This window comes from Podarcis liolepis, assembly GCF_965112155.1.
Source record: "Podarcis liolepis genome assembly, chromosome: 14".
NCBI lineage: Eukaryota > Metazoa > Chordata > Lepidosauria > Squamata > Lacertidae > Podarcis > Podarcis liolepis.
Genome location: NC_139569.1, coordinates 23,793,689 through 23,817,188, shown reverse-complemented (window position 1 = coordinate 23,817,188; position 23,500 = coordinate 23,793,689). Strand labels below are relative to the sequence as shown.

At 47.1% G+C, this 23,500-nt stretch overlaps 2 protein-coding genes across 6 annotated transcripts in view; one reads left to right on the top strand and one right to left on the bottom strand.

Moving 5' to 3' along the window:
• The window catches only part of LOC310692739 (testis-expressed protein 2-like), a 30,102-nt gene extending 19,169 nt beyond the window's left edge, over window positions 1-10,933 (bottom strand). Inside the window, exons 1-2 of one of the 5 annotated variants that reach the window (XM_083473912.1) lie at window positions 10,168-10,933; window positions 9,294-9,751 (exon numbers count right to left, since the gene is read on the bottom strand). The gene's annotated coding sequence lies outside the window, so the exon portion shown is untranslated. The other 4 variants (XM_083473913.1, XR_014518874.1, XM_083473911.1 and 1 more) reach the window with 4 other exon arrangements.
• Window positions 10,934-12,504: 1,571 nt separating this feature from the next.
• On the top strand, window positions 12,505-22,245 carry MSRB1 (methionine sulfoxide reductase B1). The gene is made up of 4 exons (XM_083473910.1): window positions 12,505-12,694; window positions 17,075-17,217; window positions 17,937-18,051; window positions 18,157-22,245. Exons 1-4 carry the CDS (start codon window positions 12,640-12,642, stop codon window positions 18,183-18,185), a joined length of 342 nt encoding a protein of 113 aa, XP_083330036.1. The 5' UTR covers window positions 12,505-12,639; the 3' UTR covers window positions 18,186-22,245.
• The last annotated feature ends 1,255 nt before the right edge of the window (window positions 22,246-23,500 follow it).

The following is a 23,500-nucleotide window of genomic DNA, read 5'->3' as shown; positions in this document are numbered from 1 at the left end:
GGAACTTTGTGTTGCAAAGCAGGTGCTCTGCTCTCCCCTCCCTCTCCCTGCGAACCAGTTTCAGTCAGCTTTGTTAGTCTATTTCCCTCGCAGCAAGAGAAATATAGTTTGAGGAATCTGCAGCCCTGGCAATAGCATAGATATTTCTTGGCACTACTTGTTTTGTAATGGACAAAATGCCCACCAGCTGGCTGGCACAGAGATGGTGTAGTTCTTTTGACTATTGCTCACATTTGCATGCTCACAATGTATTTTTGACCCATTGCACCAGTCCGTATTAAGCAGAGCAGTCCCTCCAACAATACCATAGGTGTGTTAGTTCAGTGTTTCCCAACCGGTGTTCCGCGGCACACTAGTGTGCCGTGAGACACCGGCTGGTGTGCCGTGGGAGGAAGGCGGGCGAGTCGGGCGGTGAGAGGCGGCGGCGGCGGCGAGGATCCGCGTCGAGCCGGGGGCGGCTCCGCGGTGGTGGTGCCGAGCGGCGGGGCAGCGCGCGCAAAAGGGAGGAGCGCGAGACAGCGGAGGAGGAGGAGGCCGGCATGTCCGGGCAGCAGCAGCAACAACAGCAGCAGCAACTCCCGCCGCCGCCCCCTCCTCCGCCCGCTATCGCCGCCGCCGCCTCAGCTGCCCTCGCTCTGCTGCCTCCTCCCACCCCGGCAAGGGGGAGGGAAAAAACTTTCGCTTTTGTGCGTCCCTCCCGGCGTGACGCTGCGCGCTGGCGTCACGGGGCGGGGCTTTAATGGTGGTGTGCCGCGAGATTTTTTTCCGGCTAACAGGTGTGCCGTTGCCCAAAAACGTTTGGGAAACACTTAGTTGCTTGTTATGCAAACAGGTTTGAGATGAGGGTTGGGATTGGAGAAATGGCTGCTGTGATGTCACAAGGGCACTAATGGCTCCCAAAGGTAAGGAGATGTTGTAATATCCCCCTATATATGCCACAAGGAGAGGTGAGATTTGGAGGGTCTGTCTCCCAAGTGAATGATCCTACCCCCTTCAACTCCCGGGGGGGGGGGGTAAAGAAAGAAAGTGCAAAACTATTGATCTGTCTCTAGCCTACATCTCACTCAGGGGGTCAGCATTTTCTCTGCTGTCAATCACTGAGTCCTGCCTTGAGTGGTTTTTGAGTATGCAAAAGGCAGTCCCCATTTCCTGAGAGGTTATTAACTTGCTGAAAGCACAATCAATAGCACAATAAAGATGATCCAGATTTAGAAAGCTCATTTTCTTGAGAAGGAACTTTGAGTACACAGCAATTTGTAGAAACCACTGAAAAAGACTGCCTGGGGGGAATTTAAAACTGTTTTTTTTAGAAGGTTGCTTTAAAGTTTTAATTATATTAGTATTGATACCTTTGCTGCCCTGGGCTGCTTTGGAAGAGAGTGTTTGTTATAACAACAACTACGACAGGCTATTGTGGCAAGATGGGGAGGAAAATCAATTAGCGGAGGACACCAGAGTCTCCCAGAGATGTTCTTGGTTATAAATATTGCTGGTTTTGTAGATTTTGAAGCTAGATGTGTCTGTCCAGATTCCCTAGTCTAAACCTGCTTGGTAGCAGATCAGGTCCTATAATTCAGCGTGCGCCTTCCTGCGCCAGCTCCTACAAGGGTGAGCTTCGTAAGTCCATATCTATCCTGCTCACTTTAGAAATCCTTGCTCTTTAAAGTACAGAACATAGGACGGTGTCTTACAGTGAGTCAGACCGTTGGCCTACCAAGCTTAGTATGATCCACAATAACTTGAGGCGAATCTCCAGGACTTCAGAGGGGAGAAATTCCTAGCCCTATGTGGAGATGCCATCAGGGATTGAACCTGTGAACCTTCTGCATGCAAAACAGATGCTCTACCACTGAGAGATAGCCCTTTCACCCAAACATTTCACATCCATCTAACAGCTCATTCAGGGCTGGGTTCAGGGTCAGTTCTAGGCCACGAGAAGCAATAAAAACAGAGCATTGTAATCACTGACATTTCTCCCACAGCGTGTTGGAGAGCATTAAATGTTGGAGAGCATTCTATAGCATCACAATAGCTAATACCTGGCTAGGCAGAGGGGCAAGAGCTCTTGGGATAACAACAGGCTTAGGACCTATAAGGAGGATGGGAGAACATTTGACTCTCCAGGTGTTGTGGGGCTCCAACTCGCATCAGCTTAATCATGGCCACCAGTCAAGGATAATGGGAGCTGAAGGGGCAATGACAATCCATCTAATAGACTCCCAGATGACAATCCATCTAATAGGCTCCCGTCCGCCATTCCTGGCTTTTTGCTCTTTCTTGTTGCCTTGTAGGAAACAGGGAAAATGGCACTTCTGGGCACTCTCTTCCTCCTTCATGCCAATTTGGTGGTTTGGCTGCAAATTGTTCTCATCAAGTATAGCTTGTCCTGCCCCCTTTGAAGAGACATATCAATTATAGAGTCAGGAATTCCCTCGTCTAATTATCTCTGATTGAGCATCCTCGCCAAAAGCTAATTGCTGCCGTTATTAGTTCTACAGTTGAAACGCTTTCCTCAGCTGCAGGACTCAGCCCTCATTCGCTCCTCGATTAAAGCCACACCCGCACTTCAAGCTAGCGTAACTGGCGAAACCTCTCCTCCCTATGGAATGCTGGGAGATGTAGTCTTCTGAAATAGCTTGGAGCACAATCCTGCCCTTGACCAGACCTACTGGAGAGGTCCTACAGCCCTAAATCTCATAGGAAATTCCTGGCTGACCTTCAAGGGCAGAGAGAGAAGCACCCTGGGTCTTTAAGGCTTTCTGGGTTACTGCAACATGCTCTACGTGGGGCTTCCCTTGCACTTGATTCAGAGGCTGCAGTTAGTGCTGAATGCTGCAGCATGATTGCTGACAGAAGTGAGGCCCTGTCAGCATATCAGGCCTGTGCTCAGAGATCTGCGCTGGCTGTCAATTTGCTACTGGGCCAAGTTCAAGGTCTTACTTTTAGTATATAAAACCCTTAATGACTTGGGACCAGAGTTCAGCTACAAGATTGCCTTACCCTATATACGCCCATTCAGCCACTTTGATCGGCAGAACTGACCAGGGGTGGAAGAAGGGGGGCAGTTTGCCCAGGGTGTCATCACTGAGGGGGGGTGACATTCGGCAAGCCACCCGCCCACGACTCCCAAGCCTACCCCGAGCTGTTGGGGGGGGGGGAGGGCGGAGATGCGGCACCTTGCTGGCGGCCTTCCTCCCTTCCCCCTTCTTTTTGACAGCTCGGGGGAGGCTTGGGAGTTGCGGGTGGGCGGCATGCCATTGCCCCCCCCCCGCCCTGCTCTCAGGCTGCTTCCTGGGGTGGGGAGCCTCCCCCGAGCTGTCAAAAGGAAGAGGGAAGGGAGGAAGGCTGCTGGCAAAGCGGCGCAGCTCCCTCACTCCTCCCCCCTGCCCAGGAAGTAGCTTGCCATGGGCAGCTTGCTTCGCCCCCCCCTGGGATGCTCGTCCCACCCCCATACGCCCGGGTGCACAGCATGTGTGCCGCTCTGGATGCCGGAGCTGCTAGCTCAGCCTCTGGAACTGACATTGTCACAGGTGTGACATAATACCCGATCTGCATTTGTAAGAATTCAATCTTTGAGTGTGGCAGCTCCTACACTTTGGAACTCCCTGCCTATTGATATCAAGAAGGCACCTTCACTGCACTCTTCTCGGTGCCTGCTGAAAACATTTTTGTTAAGACAAGTCCAGGGCTTTTTTTCTGCCTAGAGCGAATCACCTTCCTCACTTCGTATTTAACGTTTTGCTGTTCTTATCGCTTTCAAAGCTATTTCCTTTGGTCATGCTTGTTTGTATTCACATGTCATCACATGTCACAAGACAGCTAGTTATAGGTAAAGCTGGTATCAGCCAAATCAAGTTCATACATTTGAATTAATTAAATAGTTTGAATTGGATTTTGAATAAATGTGCAATTCATTGTTACTGTTTTGAATATTCTTGTGGTATTATCTCACTTAGTGGGTCATGCAGACTGCTATTCTGAATAATACTTTTTATAGGGCAGGGCACACTGGGGATGAGGTTATGGGAACAAGGGGGCAGTGGCTCCAAACAGTTTGGGAGCCATGGGTGTAGGCAATACTGAGCTGGATGGACCAATGGTCTGACTCAGGAGAAGGCAGCTTCCTGTGTTCCAGGATTTTGGGTGATACAAACAAATTCAATTCAAAATGTTTATTCGGCCTGACATGAAGCTGTTTCACTGGGGCCTAATCTCTCAATTGTTGCAGAAGGTGTTGATGACAAGTATATCAAGCCCCACTTATGGAAGCTGAAATGCTCATAGCTCACCCAAGCTAAAAATAAAGTGTTGTACCAGCACCTTCTAAATCTCAATCTTCTCAGCCTTGAGCAATATGCATAAAAGTGAAGATTGCAAAGCTAAATGGAATTTTAAAAAACAACAGCCAGGCTCTAAAAGCTCCCCACCTCTGCTGGAGGAGTAAGCAAAGGCAGCCGAGGATGCTGCAGTTGCAAGGTCTGGCACTGCAAATCCAGCACTGAGCGGGGTTGGGATAGATGAACTCTGAGGTTCCTCTTCCAACTCTATGATTCTATGAAGTGAGAGTAGTATGGAATGTTGCCGGAGAACTCTGAATCTTGAGAGTTTGCAGTTGTAGGGATTTTCATGCTGCTGCCGAGGATTATAATGGGCAGTCCAGAAAAGGAAAAAACAGAATGAGCAAGGGGAAGGAGCGACTCTCGTACAAAGAAAGGCTGTGGCCAGTGCTGGATTTCTTGTAAAAGCAAAACAAGCTATAGCTTAGGGCCCCACTCTCTAGGGGCCCCCCAAATTTTTAAAAGGAAAAAAAACCCTGGATGTACATTTCCAAAATATAAGATAAGTTCAACAATTACTTTGATAAAATACATATTTTGTTATGTGCAAGTGGCTTTAGATATCTATTAGGTCCATAAATTACCATATAGCATAAATTCAACACACAAAACAAGGACAATTTGTTGTTGACAAAGGACAGCTGGACATATATAGGGCCCCATTACCTTCAGTAGCTTAGGGCCTCATCAAACCTAAATATGGCACTGGCCATATTTGGGACTTTAGAGAAAAGGCAAGTAAGAGTTGACACGATGGACATTTATAAAAGTATGCATGTCATGGAAAAAGGGATAGAGAAAAGGTTTTCTCCCTCTGTCTCCTAACAGTAGAACTCGTGGACATCCAATGAAGCTGAATGTTGGATGTTTCAGGACAGATAAAAGAAAGCACTTTGCCATGTAGTGCAGAGTTAATCTATGGAACTCACTCCCACAGGAGGCAGGTATGGCCATCGACGTGGATGGCTTTCAAAGAGGCAGTGAATACCAGTTACTGTAACCTGCAGGAGGGCAGAGGGCTCTTGCACTTAGCTACTTCTTGTGGGATTTCCACAATGGGCATTGGGTTGGCAACTGTGAAAACAGGATGCTGGACGAGATGGGCCATTGGCCTTTTTTATTTTAAAAATAAAATAAAAGAGAAGCTAAAATCCTGCATCAAGAAACACGGGGTTCTATATGACCTGAATGACAGCTATCGTAGCACTACCTAAGCTATTTGCTCTCTGCTAATTATAAGGAAGGAAGGCGAGTGGCGCTGTGGTCTAAACCACAGAGCCTAGGACTTGCCGATCAGAAGGTCGGCGGTTCAAATCCCCACGACGGGGTGAGCTCCCGTTGCTCGGTCCCTGCTCCTGCCCACCTAGCAGATCAAAAGCATGTCAAGTTCAAGTAGATAAATATGTACCGCTCCAGCAGGAAGGTAAACGGCATTTTGTTGCGCTGCTCTGGTTCGCCAGAAGCAGCTTAGTCAAGCTGGCCACATGACCCGGAAGCTGTCTGCAGACAAACACCAGCTCCCTCGGCCTATAGAACGAGATGAGCGCGCAACCCCAGAGTCGCCCACAACTGGACCTAACGGTCAGGGGTAACTTTACCTTTAATTATAAGGAACTGATCTCTGTGGTGCCAACAAGCTTCCTCACCTTCTGATCTTTGCATGCCCATCCAGTTTCTCACTGGTTACTGCCTGCCTTTTTCAAGTTTATCTCTGCAACAATAAGGACTACAAGCAGGCAGGCAGGCAGGCAGGCAGGCAGGCAGGCAGGGAAGCTGCAATCCAGGACCATGAATTCTTAGGCAGAAATCAAATTAGGTGCTTGTATGGTAGGAAAGTTACCGTACTTTCAAAGTCAGGTTTTTATTACAGAGATGTCATCTCTGTGCATGAGACTTCGTAAAACAGAAGGAAATATTTCAAGCATAGGCAAAGTGCCTATTAAGCATTACTTTGATCTGTCCTACAAATATGGAATTAGGGGTCAGATTTGGACAGGAGCGAGAAGGCACTGTCTGCATTTATTTATTTAAAGAACTTTCATCCTGCTCTTCAGCCAAAAAAGGTTCCCAGAAAGATCAATAGTAACAGCACAGGCCCTGCTCTCAATCTTAGTCTAAAAGTATGCAGCAGAAAAGCAAAACAGACTGGGAGGGAGGAGGAAATAAGTAAACTCAGGTACAAGTTGATAATTTCTTATAAGAAAGCATGAACTCCCAGTATTATTACTTTTTAAAAAAAAAAGCCCAGGCAGTTTCTTGTTTTCAGACTACAGCATTGGACAGAGATGTTGTTAAACAAAGTGATTTCAGATTTCAATGCACTGATCCCTCCAAAACTAAAAAAGTCCCTCTAAGTCTAAGCATCCCCCACTATAGGTGAGGTAACAGCCATATCAAAGGCAGATGAATTTCCACCCCTTTTCCATCATAGGCTAGGAGGAAGCAGAGCTGTACATAAAGATAAGTTAATTTCTTTGGAAGCTTACAGGAAGGGGAGGATAAAAATCTCATAAAATAAATCAGAGGTTGGGAACCTCAGCCTGGGGGGCCAAATGTGGCCCTCCAGACCTTTCTGTCTGGCCCTCAGAACTGTCCCCAGGTCGCACCCTCTTTTGCACCCTCCTTGAGTGTTTTTGCCCAGCTAGCATGTTTTTCTTGAACTCTGATCATTCCTCTTTTGCTTGCCTTGATGGGGGGATACAGAGGTGGGTGCGTAGAAACTAGCTTTCTGTACAAAGGGGGGGGGAATGCATTTATGGCTCCACCCACCACAGGCTCCCCAAAGGTTGTTCAGAAAGGGATCCAACCCACAGGCTGGAAAAGGCTCCCCACCCCCTTAAATAAATAAACATATAAAATAGGGTGTGGGAGGGTGGTGGTGCAGAAGAGCGGAGTCTACAGCTATTATTAAAGAAGTTGACTCTCTTGCTTCCTTGCAACCTCTCAGACTCTCTGGGATAATCTGTTGCTCTTTCCTTTCATCAGCCGGATGCACAGACACCCAGTGAGGCAGAGGGGGAGGACTTCCTCACTCACGAAATGTTCTCTGGGCACCTGCCACTGACAGTAAATTCTTCTCTGCAAAGAAGGAGGGGGTGCGCTGCAGAAATCTATCCAGGATGAACGACTGACCTAATTTAAAATGGCAGCATCCAGAGGGGGACGGTGGCTTTGATCGACCTGCTTTGCCACACAGATCTCAAACCTCTGCCTTTGCTCGTCTCCTTTGGCCAACCTTGTTCTCTCAGTAGCCACCTAGAGAGACGAATCTTTAGCTGTGGGTCTGCTGTCAGATCTGAAAAGGGGGATGGGGGTGTCACAATTTAAAGCCTTCATGTGGAAGCTGTTTGCAAAACTGGGCTCATTGATTGTGGAGGGTTGGGGCTGCGGCTTAGTGGCAGAACATCTGCCCTCCATGCAGGAGATCCCAGGTTCAATCCCAGGTATCTCCAGTTGGGAGACTCTGGTCTAAGACCCTGGAAGGCCTTTGCCAGCCAGTGTACACAAAACTGGGCTAGATGGACCAATGATCTGATTCAGGACATGGCAACTTGCTGTGTTCCTATTTAAATCACCCCTTTATTCCAAACCACGAGGCCAGGAATATCAGTGGTGGAGTGTCTGCCTCACAGGCAGAAGGTCTCAGATTCAATTTCTGGTATCTCCGGGTAGGGCTGGGGAAGTTTCCTGCCCTGAAACCTTGGAGAGTGCTGCAAATCAGTGCAAACAATCTGCTGAGTTAGGCTGACCAGTGGTTTTGTTGCAAAGCAACTTCCTAAAGGGCAAGGCTGTTGCACAGGGGCAGAGCACGTGCCTTGTATGCAAAAGGTCCCAGGTTCAATCCCGGACATCTCCCAAGTGAACCTGAGAATGCCCCCTGCCGAAAACCAGGAGAGCTGCTGCCAGTCAGAGTAGATGCTACAGAGCTAGATGGGCCAATGGTTCAGCTCCGGTCAGCATCCTGTGGTGGAGTTACTTGCCAGGCTCCTCTACCTTCCAAAAAAGTTGCTTCAGAATCACATTTTGAGTTATTTGAGGCTGCCTAGTATCTTACAAGAAGAAGAAGAAGACTTTGTTGAGATCTTACGTGTCGTCCTCTGGCCATCAGATATTTTAAACATAAAGACAAGTCGCAGTCCAGCATTTTGGCTGGTGGTGCTAGTCTTGGCCCCTGAAAATGTAAAATAGAACAGCCTTCCCCTAAATTTCCTTCCAGTTGTTCACAACTCCCATCAGCCCCCAATCAGCATACGATCATTCCCAATCACAGGCCAAACTGGAGTCCAAATTAGCTGGAGGGAACTACCAGGTTGACAAAGCCCAACAAATATCTTGTTCACACTTCATTATAAGCAGCACAGCATTTCATAATCAGGCAAGAATGGGGCATTTTCAAAAAAATTGTACAGCTTGCTCGCTGCCACTGGATGTCCCAATCTCTTGTCAAGTATTGTATACAAGGGGGTGACTTACCTATAAGGCAAGACTTGGAAACTTGTGGCTCTCCAGGTGTTGATGGATCACAACTCCCATCATCCCTGACCACTAGCCATGCTGGCTGCTGGGAATTGGAGTCCAGCAACATTCTGCAGGGCCCCAAGTTCCCCAGCTCTGCACTACAGTAAACAGCGGTTACCACAGCTCATTGGCTTACTTGCAAATTGGCTACCACGGCTGACTGCAGCACTGAGGCCACAAGCAGAAAGGGCCAGGGGCCAAAATTATATGGACAGCCATTCCACGAAGCTCTTTATAAAATAAATGTATTTTTTAAAACACACATATTCATAATTGCCAGGAGCACCCAAAACATGATTACTGTTCGTTTTGAATCCTTGATGCAATGAGGGGAAAAACAAGGTCTAGTCCTGCTTATCATTCTTTTCTGCCAAGTTTGAGAAGGGGTATCTCAGGGACCAAAGCTTCTCCCAGCTCTGAAGTCTCCACAAAACTCACCTGATCAGATTGGAAGGGTGCCAGCAAAGAGGAAGATCCAATGGTGCCAGCTCACTTGCTGGTTCCTCATCGGGGAAACGGCCTCTGCCGCACGCTGGCTCACAGGGAGAGAGAAATACTTTTTCATCCACCTTGTGCCTGTGGCACCTCTGATGTGCCAGGGTTCTTCACTGGCATCTTTCCTGCTTCAGAATGCTGGCACCACCTGGGCTGAACTGTTTGAGCCAGTCTGGAGAGAAAACTACAAAGGCTCCTTCTCCTCCTCACCTGGCTTCCGAGTCCTGGATGGCATTGGTGCGTCGAGAGCCAAATGCGGCGGGCATAGCAGACAACCTTGCAATGACGAGAGAGTGAAGACTGCAGACAGGAGTCAGGGCAAGAAACCTTTCCTGCAACGGAGCCAAGACAGGTCAGGTCCGAGGCAGAGTCCTCCAGAGATAGAGGGATTTGCCTCTCTGCTAGAAAGAGACCATTGTAAACCACTTGCAGGAAAAGGAAACTCTCCAATTCTCCCTTTTGTACTCCACAACTTTTCGTTCTGTGGGAGGAAGACCGTAGCTACCTGCCCAGTGCCCACCAATTTAGATATCTCGGCTAGATGCTCTTCAAATCGATCTCAACTTACGTGAGATACGAACTGGGTACCTTCCTAGTGAATAGATCTGTTTATGTCAATTCTACATCTCTGCCTATAATCTAGACAGCCTGCATCCCTTGCTACACATTCACCTGCACAGCAATTAGTCCAGCAAAAAGTTATTTCCCTTCCGTATATTTTGCCTCCAGAGTGCACCCCCAAACCACAACCCTTGCTCTTAGCGTTTGACACAAAAATAAAAGAACCTAAAATTGCCAGGCTCTCCATCAAGCTCACCTTTTTGTGTGTGTGTGGGGTGCCTTCCTCCTTATGCCTTCAGTGGGCCAAGATCTGGACTTTCCTGCTGCCCCTTGGGACCGGAACGTGGGTCACGGATGGTGATCCTTTTCACGCGGCCCCGCAGCTGCTAGTACAGGATTATCCATCTACCAGTCTGGACAGGAGCATCGCAGCTTGCGCGGCTGCCTGCTTGCATCACCACCTGATCTGATCCAGATTTAAGCTGAAGTGCAGCGGCTGAGGCCACCGCTACAGCCATCCTGGCCATGGCAGAAGCAGGGCTCTGAGGAGGGGGAGGGGAAGGGGGGGGAAGAGCTGCAGGTTTGGCCCAGAGAGCAGAGTGCCAGGGATGGAGGAATGCGGGGAGCACAGCATCCTTAGCTCATTCTGGTGCTGATGCTGCTGCAGCCTCCCGCTGTGCGGTCCAATCACAGGGGGGGCAGGGGAGGGAAGGGATGCTTTTGAGAAACACGCCATGCCCAGCCAGTCTCGAGGAAGGGTGACAAATCTGCTTGACGGATGGGGGATACATAGCCGCCACCGTGCTGCCGCCGTTTGCAATCTCTAGGACAGCAAAGGAGAGCACAGTGAGACGAAGGAATGCAATTTCAGGGGGATTGGGGGATAACATGAACAAAAACCTTGTTGTGATTTCTAGTAGCATCCTACAGATCCATATGCCACTGGATCAAAGAGGCTAAAAATAGAATCCTTCTCTGCCCCCCACCTTCTCAAAAGCTCCCCCTCCACTGAATGCTGGAGCCCCATCCCCCCACCCCATCCTCCCACAGCCTATGATTGCACACAGAGGTACCGTATAGCAGAGCTGGCCAATCACAATGCAGGGGTGTGGCTTCTTTCCCTTTCCCCTCCTCTTGCAATGAGGTGGGGGTCAGTTCAGGACAAGCCATGAGCATTCTCCTCTTGGCAATTCTGTCCTTGGGAAAACGAGAAACTGTGGAAATAGGGACCCCTTGCAAAGTTTTCAGTTGCTGTTGCTGCTGTTCTAGGGCGCAAAAACTAGAGCAGTTTTACTTGCCTTTTCTTCTTTACTTTACATAAGAAGAAGCTGCTGGATCAAGCCAGTGGCATCCTGTTCTCACAGTGGCCAACCAGATGCCCCCAAAGGGAAACCTGCAAGTGGGACCTAAGGACAAGAAAAACCCTCCCCTCCTGTGGTTTCCAGCAACTGGTATTCAGAAGCACTGCTGTCTCTAACACTGGAGGCAGAGCATAGTCATCATAGGGAGTCACCATCAATAACCTCCTACAGTATTTAAAAACCATTCAAGTTGAAGACCTTCACTCTCTTCTGCGGGAGCAAGTTCCATAGTTTCCTACACTATGTAGCCAAACACAAACCTTGTGTTAAGCAGGAGATAACTGGGGAGAGTCCTGGGGGCCAGATGGAGAGTCCCTGGGGGCATTAAGCGTCTCACCTTGCTTTAGGGGGAGGGTAAGGCACTGTGGGTTAAACCACAGAGCCTAGGACTTGCCAATCAGAAGGTCGGCAGTTTGAATCCCCATGACGGGGTGAGGTCCCGTTGCTCGGTCCCTGTTCCTGCCAACCTAGCAGTTCGAAAGCACGAAGTACAAGTAGATAAATAGGTACCGCTCCGGCAGGAAGGTAAACAGCGTTTCCGTGCACTGCTCTGTTTCGCCAGAAGCAGCTTAGTCATGCTGGCCACATGACCCGGAAGCTGTACGCTGGCTCCCTCCGCCAATAAAGCGAGATGAGCGCCACAACCAGAGTCGTCAGCGACTGGACCTAATGGTCAGGGGTCCCTTTACCTTTAAGGGCCATTCAGTGCTCCACCTCCAAAATGTCTGTGGCTGCCCCTTACAAAGAGAAAGAGAGAGAGAAATCTCTCCATGCCCATCTCTATTCTTCCATCAGTGTGAGCCAGCAGGGCTTTGAAAGTGGTGGCCCCACTACAGATCACATCCTTCCTTCAAAATGTGGCATTGCCAGCCTTGTTTCTCTCTCTCTCTCTCTCTCTCTCTGTGTGTGTGTGTGTGTGTTTGAGGGGCTCCTACTCCTTCTGGTGACTGGGGCCCTGGACGCCACTCCCTACAAAAGGACACAACTGCCCCGTGCATCTGGTCGGCTGCTAGGAGGAACGGAAACCGGAACTAAAGAGGCCGCTTTTGACTTGCTCCAGCGAGGCAGTTAAGCCTGATCTGGGCCTGATCCTACGCCAGCTCTTCCGGGACTCCTCTGAGCGCCCCTTGTCCCCCCCCCCCCCGTTGCCTCTTCGCGCGTGGGCTAATGTTGCGCGCTCGGCTTCCGCGGGCGGCGGAGTATTGCCCGGCAGCGCCCCCTGTCGCCACTCCCGCTGGAACTGCAGGCGACGGAGCACACAGAGCCAGGAGGAGGAGGAGGAGGGACGAAGGGACGGAGGGCGGCCGCTTATATAACCGGGAAGCGGCCGGAGCGGCGTCAGGGGCCGGGAGAGAGCGATCGCTGCCATGTCCTTCTGCGTTTTTAGAGGAGGCGAGATCTATCAGGACCACTTCGAACCCGGTAAGGGTAAATCATCCCACGGGGAAGGATGGAAACCACCCGGCGCGGGGCTGGATCTAGCCCACAGAATCTCCACCCCACTCACTACCCGCGGCAGGCGCCGGCAAGCGGGGAACTGATTTCCCCTCCACATCCCCGGGATCGGTTGGTGGATGGATCGGGAGGATCCACGATGTGGGCCACCCGGCGCGGGGATTGCAATAACTGGGGTAGTGGCGCAGTCAATAAAACTCTGGTCATGGTGGTCTTCTTACATCAGTCTTCGCCAACCTTGCGCCTTCCAGATACGGTTGGACTACAACTCCCATCAGCCCCCGGAGGGCACCAGGTTGGAGACGCCTGTCTCAAAGGGACACCCCCATCCTTCAGTTGTGTTTTTGTTTGGTCACATATTCATAGAACATCTGGGTGGGACAACTAACTTGAAGAAAGCTGGTTGCCCCCATGATTTATAGGGGGTTATGCAACCCCCCCTCTCTCTAGAGGGTAGATTGTTGGGGGCACAGACTCAGCTGGCCCCCAATACTGTACAAAGAAAAATGTCTGTATGAGCACAAACTGAGAAGAATCTTAAGCGCTCTCCCTGTTATTTATGGAGATTTATACTCCCAGAAAGTAGATACCGGTAGATGGCACAGAGAGAAAAGGGACAGTTTTTGTTGTGGTTAAAATTTATATACCACCCTTCATCCAAAGATATCAGGGTGGTTTAGAAAATAAACAGTACTTGGTACCTGTTGGGGTTATGATGGGGCTAATCAATTAATTCTATTGTCTTAAAATTATTTATAAGATTTCTTACTAACCTTTCACAAAAAGGTCCCAGGGTGGTTTAAAATATACAGTTATAAAAACAGATGATAATATTATGAGGATAAAATGAAATGAGTGACAGTGTGGTTATAGTGTCTGGCTAAGACCTGGGAGACCAGGGTTCGAATCCCCACTCTGCCATGAAGCTTACTCACTATGTGTAATCTTGGCCAGTCACGGCTTCTCAGCCTAACCTACCTCACAGGGTTATTGTGAGGATTAAATGAGGACAGGGAGAACCACCTACACCACTTTGGAGCTCCCTGGAGAAAAAGGTGGGATATAAATGCAAATAAATAAATGAATGAAAATAAAACCAATAAAACCGTTCCAAATGGAACGGTAGTGTGTAAATTGTGCAAAAGGGGTGAGTTCCTTAAAACAGAAGCCCTTAGCTGTCAAAGGCTGAGGCAAAAAGAGGTGTATGTTTTGCGTATGGCGAAAGTCATACAATGAAGGTTCTTAGGTATACCTCTGTAGGGAGGGAGTCCCGCAAATTGGGGGCTGCTACCACAGAGAAAATTGTCTCTGGGACCCCCATTGCAGCAAACACTTTTACCGTTTTTCAAGGTCACATTTTGCTTCCCCATTCACTTCAAGAATAAAACTGGCACAGTGATGAAACTTATTGCTGTGGTTTCAAAAGCATCCTGTGGAAGGGATTAATGTCTCCTCCATTACCCAATGCAATCGTGTCAGGTGGCTCACACAAGCCAGCCGACAGAAGTTTACTGGCCCATGAAAATAATAATTAGCTGTCTCACAATTTAGGCACCCTTCCGGATTGGTGTTTTATGGTCGGTGTTTTGTGTGATGTGTAATAGACACGATAATCTTGCATTAGTGGTAGGTTTATTCTGCTCGATTGGCTGTTCTGCAAGGCTTCCCTTTTGCGATTGCATTATTGTCATCTATTGGCACTACAGTGCAGCAAAAATAGGAAACTTATGGGAAATGTTCAGAAAGGGCAACCAAAATGATCAAGGGGACAGAGCGACTCTCTAATGAGGAAACATTGCAGCATTTTGGACTTTTTAGTTTGGAGAAAAAGTGAGTAAGAGGTGCATGATAGGGAGTTTATAAAATTATGCAAGGCATAGAGAAAGTGAAAGTCTAGAATTTGTGGAAATAATAATAATAATAATAATAATAATAATAATTTATACCCCGCCCATCTGGCTGGGCTTCCCCAGCCATTCTGGGCGGTTTCCAGCAAAATAATTATATACAGTAATGCATCAAACATTAGAAGCTTCCCTAAACAGGGCTGCCTTCAGATGTCTTCTAAAAGTCTGGTGGTTGTTGTTCTCTTTGACATCTGGTGGGAGGACGTTCCACAGGGCAGGTGCCACTACCGAGAAGGCCCTTTGCCTGGTTCCCTGTAACTTGGCTTCTCGCAGCGAGGGAACCGCCAGAAGGCCCTCGGCGCTGGACCTCAGCGTCTAGGCAGAACGATGGGGGTGGAGACGCTCCTTCAGATATACTGGGCCGAGGCCGTTTAGGCCTTTATTTTTTTTAATATAAGATATTTATTGCAATTTTCTTTAAACAACAAACAAACCACCAAACATACAAAATACCATCACCACAGCAAAGTCAAAGTAAGATTAAGAAAAATAAACAAAGAATAGAAGAAAAATAGATATAAAATGCAGTTGTTAAACAATCGTATTTTCATGATCTTAAGAATTCCTCGCATCTCCCTTCTCTGGGTTCTCAGTTCGATAGTTATGGACAGCAATTTATTACCTTATTTCAATTCTTAACTTTTCTCAAATGTTATGTCCCAGATTTTAAAATCTTTAAATATCTTTATCAACTTAATTTCATATGTCATAAAGCCAGATTGCTGCTGCCCTGTTACTTTCAAACGTGCATTCTCCTAACATTCATACAATTTGTAGTGTTTTTGTAAATAGTTTAGGGCTTTAAAGGTCAGCACCAACACTTTGAATTGTGCTCGGAAATGTACTGGGAGCCAATGTAGGTCTTTCAAGACCTGTGTTATGTGGTCTGGGCGACCGCTCCCAGTTACCAGTCTAACTGCCGCATTCTGGATTAGTTGTAGTTTCCCCCACATAGAGTGCATTGCAGTAGTCCAAGTGGGAGATAGTCAATGAAAGTGGATGCTGGAAGATTCAGGATGGAGAAAAGGAAGTCCTTATTTACACAGCATATATTTAAACTATGGAACTTGCTTTCAAAGAGGATTGGACAAATTCATGGAGGACAGAGCTATCAGTGGCTACTAACCATGGTGGCTATGCTCTGCCTCCACAATCAGAGACAGTATACTTTGGAATCTCAGTTGCTGGAAACCACAGGAGGGGAGAGGGCTCTTGTGCTCAGATTCTGTTTGAGGGTTTCCCCACAGGCATGTGGTTGGCCACTGTGAGAACAGGATGCTGGACTCAATGGACCATTGGCCTCATCCATCAAACTCTTCTTGTGTTCTAAGCATTTCTCACTTGCTCCAGCCCTGTAGGTGAGTGGCTATTTACAAGCCTAATAGAATCACATCTTGCCACCCTTCCAGTGCCTGCTGAGTTGTGAAAGAGGTTTATTCAGCCTGTCAGCAGTTGTAAAGATGGAATTGGCACAGAAGTGGATAATGTCTATTCATTAACACAGAGAATAGTACAATACAGTAAAAATAAAACAAAAAAATGATTGGTTTAGCTGTAAGCCATGACAAAATATTAAAAGGCATTCAGAGTTGAGGCACAAATTGGGCTCAATTTCCTGGCTCCAATTAGGAGACGTGCAGTGTAACATAATTTTCCTTGTCTAACAGCCAAAAGCACACAAATGCACTGGTGTCATAAAATGCCTCTGGTGGTTATGCTCAGACATATATTTTCCATGGGGATCTTTACGATACAGGACACTGGGTAAGGTAGTGAACAATGTCGTCTTATAGCCATTTTACAAAACATACAGAAAAGCTGTTTCAAAGGTAATTTCTTACACCAGCCATCTGGAAAAGACAGAGGCCATAACATTAAATCCTAATTCTGGAAAAGCAATTCTCTATGGAGCTCTGGTAATTACCTCTGATGCATTATGATGAACACAGAGAATTGGGATTGAGGTAACTCCTAGGGATGCAGGAAGCGGCCTTACACTTAGACAGACACAGTGGTCCTTCCAGCAAAGTACCGTTGACATTGACTGAAAGTGGCTCTCCTTTTAGGCAGGGGACATTCCCAGTTCTACCTGCAGGTGCCATTGAGGATTGAACCTGGGACCACTCAGCTATTGCCCTTCCCACAGGTTTGATTGCCTATGAAGGCAGCATTGAGGGGAGAAAGCATCTCTGCCCCATAAGTGACCGATACCTCAATCCTATTTCAAGCAGGAGGGGAAGGGGTTTGGCATGGAGAGATACCGGTACTTGCGTAGTTTGGACTGGATGCTGCATTGAGATGAGCGCAGCTTCTGGAAGCACTCTTGCTTCGAGTAAACTTGGGTATGGCTTTGTTCAGCAGATAAACCACGACCAGTTTGAATGTATATCTTCCAGGGACCTCATTCCCTTCTTCTTCCTGCTCCCATCTTTGTGCACAGGTATATACGCTTGCTCCAAATGTGGCTACGAGCTGTTCTCGAGCAGGTCCAAGTATGCTCACTCATCTCCATGGCCGGCTTTCACCGAAACTCTCCACGAAGATAGCCTCTCCAAGTACTTAGAACGGCCGGGAGCCTTCAAGGTGAGTACTGAGGAACTGTTGCTGGGTTGAAATGGAGCCCCAGGTGAGCAAAGGGTCCAGCCCTTGAATCTGCTTTCAGTGCCTAAGAGAGGAGTGTTCCTCAACGTCTTCCAGAGAATTCAGCCAACATTGTTGTCAGTGCATTGCGTTCTTGTAGGTTTGTTTTGTCCTGCCATCTTCTTTTATACATGATCTATGGCACTGCCCCTTCCAACCCCCCCCCACCCCTAAACCAAAAATATCAGTTGCAGCAATAGCCTGACCAAAGTGAACTGGCAAAGCACTGTTGAGGCATTGGGGGGCTACTGTGCATCTAATTAGAAGTTTCCTTGCGGCAGCTATTTTGCAGTTTTAAAAACAAACACATTTAAATAGCAAACATGAACTGATTGGTTAAGAAGCTATGTAGCAGTACCCAGAAAAGTGTTAGGGGCAGAAGACACCGAGAAAGCTTCTAATTAAAGTTGCAAGGGGGCTGTGCTGAGAGAGACTTCTTAGTGAATGTTAGAGAAGGGTCTTCACTATGGGGATGGTCAGTCCTAGCTAAATAATGTGCTCTATTAAGTCACATGTGTGACCACCATTTTAATTCTGCTTTCAACCGGTTGTGGAAAAGCAGTGCTAAGACCCTAGTGTGCAAGCAGCCATGCACAGGGGAGTGCGGAGGGCTCTGGAGTTTTGTCTCTTTATTCCCTTTGCTTCATATGCTTCCCTTCTAGGTCTCATGTGGCAAGTGTGGCAACGGTCTGGGCCACGAGTTCATCAACGACGGCCCAAAAAGGGGTCAGTCTCGCTTCTGAATATTTAGCAGCTCTCTCAAGTTCATCCCTAAAGGTGAGCTTAATTAACTATGCATCTATTTGCAACTTTGCCCATTGACGAAAAGCCCTTTTGAAATGGCAGCTGCTGGATACAGATTTCTCTTTCTGTGTTTTCTAGACAAGAAGGACAAGGACCTGAGGGAGTAAATAGGCTGGAACACCCAGCCAATCAGATGCTGCTTCTAGCTGACCAATCCCACTCCACACCAACCATCTAGGAGCTGTTGAGCACAACCCTTCTCTGTTGGCTGGGAATCTTTTACCTTTGGACGGGCAGGATGGACGCTGGCAAATACGAAGAGAGAAATGAAGACTCTTTCCTTCTGGCTTTCATTTCTGATTGATACCCTCTGCATTTGCTACCTCCTGCTTTGAAGTCTTCCATTTCAACCTGTATTTTGGATCGAGTCTAGTTTGGAATGTTCTTCCCATCACCCAGATGCTTTTCTTCTCCTCTTCTTCTTCTTTTTGCTCAGGTGTGACCACCTTGCACCTGTGACCTCCTACCAAAGTCTGGGTTTTTCCTCCACTCAAAAGCAGAGTGCTTGTCTGGCTCTGGAATGAGTTGCCCCAGAAGATGGCGTGATTCTGAGCAGGACTCTAATCATATCAATCCAGATTCACTCTGCCCAAACTAGCGTTGGATCCAAGGTGCATTTCAGATGCTACAAACCCCAGGGTAGCTATGGCTCTCCTTTAATAAAAAAAACATTTTGAGATGGGAGTAAAGAGTGGTGGTAGAAGCCTCCATTTCCCCCAAGCAGCCTGCTGGCAAGTTCTGTTGCCACAGCTGCTGTTTTGACTTCACTGCAGGGGCTTCTAGAAGCCCAGGTTTGGCCTACTGGCCTCCAGTTCCTAACCCCTCCTACAGGCTGTTGTGAATGTTGTAACAGCTCATAGCCAGGGCTCCAAAGGGCCTTACAAAGCCCTATTTGGCCTAGCTGCGACTTTACCTGCCTCACACCTGTCGTGGTCTATGGCGCCAAGTGTCGGGCAAGTAAGCATCCTTTGGCCAAACTGACCTGGTGGAGGAAATGGGGAGGCCTGAGCTTCCCCACCCTTAATGTAAACAGTTATCCAACAGCCCAGGATCTTTTGAAACAGCAGCTACAGTTCAGTAGATGTGTTCTCCAGTATGACAGCCTTCTTCAACCTTGGGTTCTCAGCTGCAGCAGCACTACAACTCCCATCATTGACCATCTGTTAAGGTGGCTGGGGATGATGAGAGTTGTAGTCCAACACTACCTCAGAATCCAAGGTTGGAGAATTCGGATCTAGGACATGGTCTCCTGGAGCAAACCTTTCAGCATCACAATGCTGCTTTGTTTATGCCCCGTGGAACTGCTAGGGTTGCTTCCGTGATTGGGTCACTGCAACCACATCCTCAGAAATGTCCTCACACTGTCATGTGTCCATTCTTGCCCTTCCCTTGGATCAAACCCATTTCCTGGCCTCTTCAGAAGTAAGTCTTTGTGGCATCTGAAACCATAGCCTAGCTTTGGGTTGTGCCCTGCCCCACATTGCTTTGGGGCATTTTCTGGCGTGGTGTCATTGTATGAATTGCCCCATGTAAACTCATCTTGGAGAGCAGGGGTGAGGACGGTTTTTCTGAGCTACCCAGAAAATGCTCCAGGTAATTAATATTGGATTCCCAATATTTCCTCCCCAGGCAGGGTCCTTGTGCTTTTAATGCTGCCATTAAACTCAACCCCCCACCCCAGTTATTTTCATGGCCACAAAAGTTTCGCCTGCTAAATTTACCTCTTTGCAGTCACGGTTAAAGCAGGTGAGGGGAACGTGGTCCTCAAGATTTGCTGGGGATCAGCCCCAGCCAGCATGACCAGTGGTCAGGGAAAACGAGAGCAACATCGGGAGGGCCACAGTGTTCCCGTCCCTGTGCTAAAGGCACAAGAGCTCTCTCAGGAAACAGAAGCTGGCAACCTAGCTGTCATCTAATTTTTGCATATAATAGAAGTGATTCTCTCTCTAGCAGAGAAACAGATCAATTGAGCATCATTCCGACACCAGTTTGCATCTTTGCTGTTGCGCTAAGATTTTGTATGTTTGTTATAAGCAAAGGCCACAGAGGGGCTAAGGAGTCATATTTCTGAGTGCTTCATTTTTGAAGTGATGGATGAATTTGTCCAAATTTTTGGTGGTGCAATCTAAATGCAAGAGGTAATCTGCAGCCCCTGAATTGCATTTCAGGCGAGACCTAAGAACCTCCAGTTTGGAAATACGAAGCTAATACGTTCCTTGCTCTTTTGAAGCCCTTGTTTGTTGTAAACATACAAACAAATTTTATGCCTTGACATCTGAATTTTTCCAGAAGTCAGAATGAAGTCTTTTGCCTAACACTGCATATCACTCAGGCTTTAGAAACAAACATTAGAAACCGAGATTACCTCTCAGTGCTCAAAGGGCTAATGCATAAGATTCATCTGAATCGGCACATTTCCTTCTTCCTCTTTGCCTTGTATCACAACAACAAGCTTCCTTCCTGCACTGGGAAGGAGGACTTGCAAAACTTGCACCTCTTTGATTGGCTATTCAGCTGGAAAAAGAAACTATGAATGTCCATCCAAGGCAAGGATGGGGGACCTGTGGCCCTCCTGAAGCTGCTGTGTTCCAGCTCCCATCATCCCCAGCCAGCATGGCGAATGGTCAGCGATGGTAGAAGCTGAAGTTCAGCAGTATTTGGAGGGCCACTCCTTCCTCACCCCTGACTTCAGACCACATCTACAGACTTAGGTTAGGGTCGGACAAAGAGGATTTTTTAAAAAGAGCTCAAAGTGAGTAAATGAGAGTGTAGACCAGTGCTTCCCAAACTTGGGTCTCCAGATGTTTTTGGACTACAATTCCCATCATCCCTGACCACTGGTCCTGCTAGCTGATGGGAGTTGTAGTCCCAAAACAGCTGGAGAAATCCCAGGGTTTGCTTTAGGGAAACAGTGACAGTACAGTTTAAGTTTAGGTGGTATATGGTGCCATTTGTATCAGTATCAGTTGGTTTCTGCTTAATCTTCTGTTGTTAACATGAATAGGGTGTTGTGCTGCTGCTGGACATGCACTTCAAGCAGGATGGCACTCATCCATATTTGCACTGGTTGCTTGGCCTAATGATGGTTCCCTGCTTGCCTACATCCAAAGCTGAGAACTTCAGAACAGGGGGTCCATTGTGTCTTGATGAAGCATAAAAGGGGGTCTTGCTTTATGAGGCGATCTGTCGAGCAAATGCTTCATGTGCTTTGCAAATCATGGTCAAACTGGGAGTGTGACAATTCGCCACCTGGATGTACCCTTAGAACCATTTTGCACACTCCACAGTGGAGAAGCTTTTCCTGGTTTCTGAAACGGCGTAAGAGGTTTATGGAGGAAAGTGGCAAAGGTTGTTTTAGCTGAGGCAAAAGTGGGCTGAATGTACATACTGTGAATAATGACCTCTCAAACCTCAAGTATTTCCACAGAGCAATTTGGAACGCACACATGTTTTGCAAGGTACCAACACAACCTCATTAAAATGCATCTCATACCCCCCCATTCAAACCAGATTTACTCTTTCTGTGGAAAATCCACTAAGTAAAAAAAAAGCGGTACAACAGAAACACTAAAATTGTTGGGGGGAAATTAAGGGATGGCATTTTGATGACAATGAGTCTGTGTGGACACTGCATTCAACTTGCAGGTGGGATCAGCACAAAGATCACAATCACCTGCTGTTTATTGGAAGTGTTGCTCAACTCTCTGAAAAGAACCACCTGATGTCTGCCTTCAGCCTGGTCTTATGAGCCTCAGGTACAGAATCACACCCTGTATGTTTTCAAGACGGTTATGCAAGCTGCGCTGTAGAAGTGAAGCTTTCCACTTCAGTGGTATCAAAATCAAAGTCCAAGAAGACAAAGTTTCATGCGGAGCCCCGTGAATATTTGCAGGGAATGACCTCTGTGTGTGTGTGTGTGTGTGTGCACACACGCACACTCATACTCAAAAGTAGCAGTATTATTGGGTAATCTGCCCTCTGAGAGCACTTGATCAACTTTTCTGTGCCTGTTTTGCCTCCGCTGGGAGACACAAGAGGGTGTGTTAGTGATTTTTTAAAAATCAACTCTGAATGTAATGTTCCAGCTTAGCAACTTGGCTATGCTGCTATTCACCTGTATAAATATGGATTAGATGATGTTAATAAAAATATTTTTCTTGGAGACAAGAATGTGTTTTGTTCAATTTTGTGTTATGATAAGTGAAATTTGCTTAACTAGTTGAAAGGCTGTGGCAGACTGGGAAAGGCTTGCCACACCTTGTATTGGAGTAAAAGAGAATCTGGGTCACTTGAAGGGTAGGGGATCTGTTGGATTCTGTGTGTGTGTGTGTGTAAGATTCATTCATTCCAGAAACAGAAGAAGAATCAAGAAGATTCAAGAAGTGGCAGAAAGCTTAGATTGTTTTGACTATGCAGAATATGCAATGATACTTTCTGTGGGAACTGCTCTTTGGACATTTGCAGTTTCTACAGGAAGAAGACCACTAACAGCATTCCGTGTAACTTGTTTTTTCTCTTGCTTGTGACCTGCTACAGAAAGAGAGGCTTGAACTCTTGTTGGAAAGTATGCCTTTCCACAGCTTGTGGAATTTGCTACCAGTTATGCTTTTATAACCTGTCCAAGTAAAACTCTACACTTGATTGAATCTTTTATGGCGTTCATGAGTGTTTATTATTTTCTGTGTGTAACTTCTGATAATGTTTTACTGACTGCATTTCCTGGTCAGCCTGGACCATTCTTTTGAGATGGTAAATACCTTAGTTCTTGAATCCAGGTCAAAGGCCTACCCAATTCACACATAAGCCATGCCCTTAAGACAGGATTTTAAGGATTTGCAAGTGAAAAGAACTACTGGGAAAGGTTTTTCCAAGATATTTCCTTCTGCAGAGGAAATATTTGGGGTCATTAAGATGGCTTCAGGATTGCTCTCCTCTGCTATTTCAGACATGTGGTTTATGCACTTATGTTTGTGTGTTTACCTTCTGCACTTATGAACGTTCATTTTATTCATGATGCCTTAGAATTTTTATAACAATTGGAAATGAAATTGTCAATGAGGCAACTGAGGAATTTGTTGGACCTTGCATTCTTGGCAGAGTTTTAGTTCCAACAGATATCGGAGTACTGTAGTGAAGTTTCTCATGACTACTATAGTGCTCCTTTTTGAATGTTTGGTAATCCATATACTGTCAATCTGCCTTCTGTGCTCCAAATCATGGACCACCTCACAGGTACAAACTAAAACATGGGTAAAAACTGTCTGTAATGTTTCTGTATCCAACAACAGACATCAGTAATGAGTAGTTTTATAAAACAGGCTTTATTCATAGGAGTCTCTTCTAGAACTGAAACTCAGAACCTAAAAAACTACCAGGTCATGTGACTCCAAGGCCAATCCTCAAATATACAAATCCTTAACAT